Source organism: Chenopodium album, chromosome 23, assembly GCF_948465745.1.
Source record: "Chenopodium album chromosome 23, dcCheAlbu1.1, whole genome shotgun sequence".
NCBI lineage: Eukaryota > Viridiplantae > Streptophyta > Magnoliopsida > Caryophyllales > Amaranthaceae > Chenopodium > Chenopodium album.
Genome location: NC_137856.1, coordinates 33,967,040 through 33,973,954, shown reverse-complemented (window position 1 = coordinate 33,973,954; position 6,915 = coordinate 33,967,040). Strand labels below are relative to the sequence as shown.

Sequence of the window (6,915 nt, the reverse complement as noted above, 5' to 3'; positions counted from 1 at the left end):
CAATGTTTTTTTCATATCGTCTTAGACAGTTAGACATAATCTAAAAGTGTGTCTAATGAGAGTCGACCCGTGCCTTTAGCCTAGCAGTGAGGGTGACCAATGGCTCTAGCCTCCAACCCTCCTTCTCTATTACGGAGTAATTATCAACAGCAAAGAGTCGAATCTGATCCAATCTATACCTTTGGTATAAAAACTGTTTAATCTTACAAAACTTTATTTGACATTAACTTTTCAGCCTTTCACGCTTCTTCTTAATGGCAGTGACATGATGCACGTTTATTACGGGACATCCACAACTGAAAAGATAGATGATGATCTAAAACAGTCCCTTTGCCAATATTATTATTTTTGTTTAGTATAATTATTATATGGTTTTTGCTTATTGAGTTGATAAGCTCTTTTTTTTTTTTTTTTTTTGAATTGTATTGAGTTGATAACTTGATATTACGGAGTTATATTATTATTTTTGTTGAATTGATACGAAGTATTAAATTATGAAATATGAATAATACATACTCCGTACTTGGGACTTTAATAGAGATGCAGTTGTTTCACTTCGATGACAAAAACTAATGAAGTACCCTGTATAGTACGAGTTGATAGTTAGGGCCTGTTCTCTTACGTTGAAATTCAGTTCAGTTCAGTTCAGTTCAGTTCAGCTGAGTTCAGTTCAGTTCAGTTCAGTTCAGCTGAGTTCAGTTCAGTTCAGTTCAGTTCAGTTCAGTTCAGCTCCTAATTTCCTTCTCTTATAGAATATTCATTTCAGTTCAGTTCAGTTCAGTTCAGCTGAGTTCAGTTCAGTTCAGTTCAGTTCAGCTGAGTTCAGTTCAGCTGAGTTCAGTTCAGCTCAGTTCAGCTGAGTTCAGTCAATGATAACAGGCCCTTACTCATACATTTTAAAGGTATTTTCACGTTTCATGTAATGCTAGTTGCCTAAAATGTTGGGCGACAACTCTACTCTGGTAAATAGTGAGCATAATATCTTACTAATCTATGCTATTGCATGCCCAAAAAAATCATTACTTTCCCCAAGCAAAATATCTTACTAAAAAAGTATAGCACCCGTCAAAAAAAGAAATAAAAAAAAGTATATGTATCAGCATTGAACATATGATAACAAGAAATTTGGCAAAAAAAAGTCAGCCAAATAGGTTTAGATACATTATGCAAATACACCTGATTTGTAAGTAACTAAACTCAACAATGATGAAGTCACAATTAAGTTTCCAACTATGTACAAGTAATGTTAGATTTTCCAACATCTTCATTCTTGTTAAATTTCTATTGCAGTGTATATGATCAATAACCATATATGTATCAAAGACGTTGATGATAAATCTAAAGTTTCCTCCCTTTAATATCCAAGGGCGGAGCCTGAAGGTCTTCTCTATTAACCACTCGGTTTCCACTCTTAGAGAGGAGCAGATCTTTCATTTCCCTGTAACTCTTAAGCTCTTCTAGGGCATCGCGTGCCATGAAAAATCCAGAAGCAGTTCCAAAGCTGCCCCCTTGTTGGGTGCTCTGGGAGCTGGCTGAATAGCTACTTGAATCTTGACGTAGTGGCGGGGCTGTCCTAAACATGTGAACAAGAGCACCCACCGCAGCATCTTGTGACTTACGACCAAATGACAATGCAGAATTGAATTCCGATCCTTTCTTTGGTGCAACACTCAGACTGCAGCAACAAACATAAGAAGCATAAGGTTTCAGGAAATTAAGAATATATATACTGAAACGAATCTATGTTGCTATTACAAAAAATAAGCATATAATGTCATCCTGAAGCCATTGTTGTACATGTTACACGCTAATATGTATTCTTTTGAGAAAAATCATGCAGTATGACCAGTATTACACGAAAAAGATTTTACGCCTCAAGCTAAACCAACTTCCAACACTTGTAGTTTCTTGAATGATCTTAATACGAACTCTACCATGAATCCATGATGCATCAAATATGGTATTCCACAAGACTAATAGGGGGTTTAACACGAGAGTGATAACAATATAAAATAACTATGTGACATGATATATATTAGAATAAGAAACAAATAGCAACACAAATCCAGCCAAATTGTTAGAATCCAGCCTTCACGTCCATGTGTATCCTTTATTTAATGATTCCTATTTCCTAGGACTTTTCTTAAGGCTTTTGAGGCTTAAGATCTAATTATGATGATACTTTCAATACATTGTTCAGTGGGATAGTATTCAATGTCCCTACAGCTTGCTTGTGTCACTATGTGAACACAAGCCCCTTTTCCCAACAAGAGTGACATCCTTGCCGATAGATATGCAAGAGTGCTCTGCAATGCTAGTGCTAAAACACTTGGATTGTAAAAAACACACTACAAGGGGCAAGGAAGACTCAAATATGTTTAGTAACAATTATTTTTTTAAAATGTTTATGGTACTTGCAATATCAAGTCTAGTTAAGGGATGTGGTACATGCATACAATCACTTACCCCTATGGCTTTCCTCAAATTTATTAAGAAGGATTAAATTGTTTAAAGTTTTAAACACACTACAAGGGGCAAGGAAGACTCAAATAATACATTTTGAGAAGGGAACTTATTTATGTTTTGATGAGGAATTGTTCAACAATTATAGTAAGATAGAAAAGCTGAAAACCTTGTAGAGTTGTAGCGGTATCACGGGTCAATTTTCTATAACATAAAGCAAAAAATGATTTCACTTTTACATTCATACCTATAAGCAAACAATGTGAGCAATTCACTCATATGAATTGAATATTATAACATCCAGCGACGGCAATGATGACTACAACTCAAATGTAATACTATAGAGGTACAGTTTGTGGAAGTATAGATATACACAACCTTATCCTTGGTCAAATAGTGTAAAATGAAACAACAATGCAAAAAGATCCAAGCAACACTTCAATTGGAATGCAAGTAAAAGAGGGAAGTACCTAGCTTGGGAATCTGATGTATCTACATCATCAACATCAAATGGTAAGTCATATACACCCCACTCATCCTGGAAAGATTTACTTGAGCTTCTTGAATATGCCTTACGTGGTGAGCTGCTAGAAGAATGCAATCCAGAGAACCGCCCAGATTCATCTTTGCTATCTCTAGTTAACTGAAAACAAATGCATTCGATGTCAAAGGACATTTAAAAATTACCCATCTAAAATTTTGTAAAATTTGAAAATCCTTGTTTCCAGCAAAAATCTGAAAGAGTACCTTTGATCCAAAAGAGAAATTCCCAGTCCCAGAATACAGCTCTCCAGGCTGTAACGCATCTAATTTTTTGGACAACCTGTTTCCTGATGGAGATGGAGACCCATGTGGTGAAGGTTCCGCTTTTGTACTCCTTGGAGAGAAAGGAGGGAGGTTCATTCTACTTGGATCCGACAAATTAGGAGAAAGGTATGCAGGACTTCTGTTCAGCATAGGATGCGGAATAGTTACAGGTGCTGACTCCGGCCTTAGCCGGGACTGGGTAGGACTATATCTAAAGAGGTATGCTGGGGGAGATGGAGATGAAGATGGAGAGAATGGAGGTGAAAGAGATTCATCATAACTGTTAGTTTTCTGATGTCCTCCAAGCATCCTATAATTCTGCACTCTTTGGCCTTGCATATATGTTGGCAAAGATGGATCATCATTTGAGAAACGATGAGCAGGTGGAGATCCACTATGGGGGTAGTTTTGTATGTGAACCGCATTTGAATGGATGCCGCTAGACCAACTATGAGGACGTTGACTTGGCATTGGACATGCATTTCTAGCTCCCTTTAAAGAGAATGAGATAGGATGAGAAACTTTCTCTATGGATGGAAAGGCCCTCATGGGATCCATGGCAGGACTACCAACATAATCAGAAATAATTACAGGCGGAAATGATGTTGAAGTTTCAAGACTAAATTCTGACAAATCTGATCTATAATTTACAGAAACACTGAGCCTACCATTTACAGCCTCCACTGGGTTGAAACTATATTGCTTCATCATTTGCTCTTCTTCCCTAGAGAAGGGGTCGCTGAAAGATGATACCTTATATATAACGTCAATATCAGAAAGTTGGCTCGAGGAACAAAGGTTCCTAAATATCCTATAAGCAGGCAAATGCCTCATCATTGAGCAGAGAGAGCGGAAAAGTATGATTGATTTCTGGTACATTTTCTTATACAACGATGTAACATCTCTAGTCTGTACAGGCATTGTCTTATGATTTTCATACTGAACTACCCATCTCTCAATAACTGTCTCAACTGCTCCCTCTTCAAATACTTGTTCATAGTTATAATCATTACCAGAAGAACCATCCAGTCCTCGACGAATAACAATAACATCAATTACCATTGGATCCATCAGATTCCTATGCCAAGACTGCAACTTTTCCAGAGCTGCAGGGCGGTCCCCTAATGCTAAATTGAACCATTTATCAGTCTTTTTTGGCTTCGAATTAGACAAATCCCCACTATGATCTTGGGGTTTCAGCGACGGAATCCTGGATTCTAGAATAATTTGCAAGGCCTTCAGAAGAAACTGGGAGATTATCTGCTCCAGTCTTCCATGCTCGGACGAAGAACTCACTTGGAAATCCATGATTTTCAGAATTTGCAAGGGTTATTTTGGGTGTAACACAATGCAATATACCGCCCTTCAGCTCAATTAGCTCAACCACAAATACAAAGCACCATATACTGTAACCTAAGCAATCGAATCCTTCAATACGAATCCAGAAAATTTCGAGATTCTGATCATCAAGCTCAGACCAAAATGCAATTAGAACCCCAGTTTTCCCACGAAAGTGAAGACCAAAACACATCCGAAATCAAATTTTTCGCCCCAAAAATCAATTGGGCATTACTAAATCACTCCATAGAACAATTTTACCAGTAGTGTTAACATCAAATAGCAAAATCAATTGCTACCCAAAAAACCCCAGAATAATTAGTGAACTTGATTAAGAAATTTCATGAAATTTTTGAGAAGGGCATAAACAATCTTCAGCAGAAATCACATAACAAGTTGACTAAATGCATCAAAAACCCTGATCAACCATAAATCAACAAAAAAAATCATGAATTCCAAATTAACAAGAACATGGGCAAGCTCAGTTTCAATTCAATTCAATTCAACAACATAAAATCAACTCAAGAAAACAACAAATTAACAAGCGATTAAGAAAGAACTTACTTGAATTTTGGGGGAATTAGTCAGAAAGAAGACGTGAATTAATAGAAATGATTGCGTGAAGTGTGTAATTTTTTTTTTTAAAAAAAGGGAAATTAATAATTATTTGAGAATCTAAAAAATGGGAAGTGAAATTCTGGGAAATCAAGAAAATGGGTTGTTGGCAAATTGCACAAGTATGTAGAGATGAGTGGAAGTCATAGAAGAAGAGTTTGATCTATGAAATGAGGTTTGAGAATAAAAGAGTAAACGATGTATGATTGGAGGGTTTGGATTGGAAGCAATTATTTTTGACGTAATAATAATGTGTTTCAAAAACCAAAGTAGCGCCTGTGTATAGTCTTGAACAATTACTCCATAGGCGATAGGGTATATTCTATTCATTTGAATTTACCCCGTAAGTGCTACGAAGTAATTACTACCATCATAGTATATATAATTGTGAATCGAATTTGAATTGACTTTAGATTTAATGTAGTTAATTTTGACATATTATTTGCTCCAATTCAAGCTATATTCGATTTGAATTATATGATTATAACTTATTTTAGAAATGATCAAATTATATCCGATCATAATTTTTATTTGAATTTTCTTATGCTAATACAGTTTTTTATTTTTCGTCAAAACAACAACAGTATATTACTATAATACAAGTAACTATTTTATTTATCAATTTCATATTCACACGGTACACCTAATATGAATTTAATGATATTTCATGTGTTTTTTTTTTCCTTAAATAAGATCTATTGTACATATAGGTTCAAAGTTTAATCAAATTAAGAAATTTATATAAATCATATCGGACTTTGAACACAATCTTATGCTTTATTATCCTTGTTGTAAGTAAACAAGTCTTAGAAAATGTAGGTTTTTTTTACAAGAACAATCTTTGGATTATCATCAAGGTAATTTCCTTAAAAACTTGCTAAAATTATTATCATTAGATTTCCATGTAAAAAAAATGTTTTTGAAATGGGGAGCTTGCATGCTTACAAAACAATGTAATTTATCTTTTATTTTTTCCTAAATTACATAAAGGTTTTATAAGAAGTGGAAAGTGGTGCGATTGTCTTATTGTCATCAATTCCATCTGGTTAACCATCCTCTTTTCCTTTTTTTTTTTTTTGGTTAGGGAAATTCATTTCTTAAGTTTGGGAAAAACATGACTGAAAAAAAAAGAGATGGTTAATCTATCTTTACCTCAAAACTAGAGAAATCAAGAAAAGGAAAAGGGAAGTAAATTCCTTATTTAGCTTTGTTTGGGGAAGCAAAAAAATAAAAAATAAAAAAAATTAATAGCAAGTCCAAAAACAATCTATATATCAGGGAGACTCAACAGGCTCACCCAATATTTGTGATCTTGAAATGACAATACAACTTAACAAAAGAAATAAATTACTGTAGAAAATAGTTAATAATTGTAAAAAAGGGCTCAAAAAGATGAATAACGTACAAAATTATACTCTACATTATTGTTGACCCTACATGGACAAGACTAAATACGGAGTAGTGAACATCCTAAGCATCATTGTACACACACTTTTTTATAATTGTTTTATTTCAACAAAATAACACAACACTTGCTTAACCATGTCTACACGTGATCCACCACTTCATAAAGTTATTATTTATAATATACATCATCATGAATCCCTATTACTTATCCCAAATTTTTAATTTTTTTTTTAAAAAAACTATTAAAATTTCTAGTTAATTATAATTTTGTAATTTGTCATACTT

The 6,915-nt window shown here is 34.4% G+C and overlaps 1 protein-coding gene across 2 annotated transcripts; it reads right to left on the bottom strand.

Annotated features, from left to right (window-relative positions):
• Positions 1–1,078: 1,078 nt before the first annotated feature.
• LOC145607921 (autophagy-related protein 13a-like) lies at positions 1,079–5,429 on the bottom strand. Of its 2 annotated transcripts, XM_081663517.1 has the most exons (4): positions 5,173–5,429; positions 3,211–5,026; positions 2,934–3,106; positions 1,079–1,675 (listed from the first exon to the last, which is right to left on the bottom strand). In XM_081663517.1, exons 2-4 carry the CDS (start codon positions 4,576–4,578, stop codon positions 1,339–1,341), a joined length of 1,878 nt encoding a protein of 625 aa, XP_081519643.1. In that variant the 5' UTR covers positions 4,579–5,026; positions 5,173–5,429; the 3' UTR covers positions 1,079–1,338. The 2 variants fall into 2 exon arrangements, with proteins under 2 accessions (XP_081519643.1, XP_081519642.1); XM_081663516.1 differs by having other exon boundaries at positions 3,211–5,429.
• Positions 5,430–6,915: the final 1,486 nt, after the last annotated feature.

Coding starts and splice junctions, on each gene's coding strand:
- LOC145607921 (XM_081663516.1), bottom strand. CDS start 4,578: ATGGATTTCCAAGTGAGTTCTTCGTCCGAGCATGGAAGACTGGAGCAG. Junction 3,107..3,210: donor ATTTCTCTTTTGGATCAAAG/GTACTCTTTCAG, acceptor ATTTGTTTTCAG/TTAACTAGAGATAGCAAAGA. Junction 1,676..2,933: donor ACATCAGATTCCCAAGCTAG/GTACTTCCCTCT, acceptor TTGTTGCTGCAG/TCTGAGTGTTGCACCAAAGA.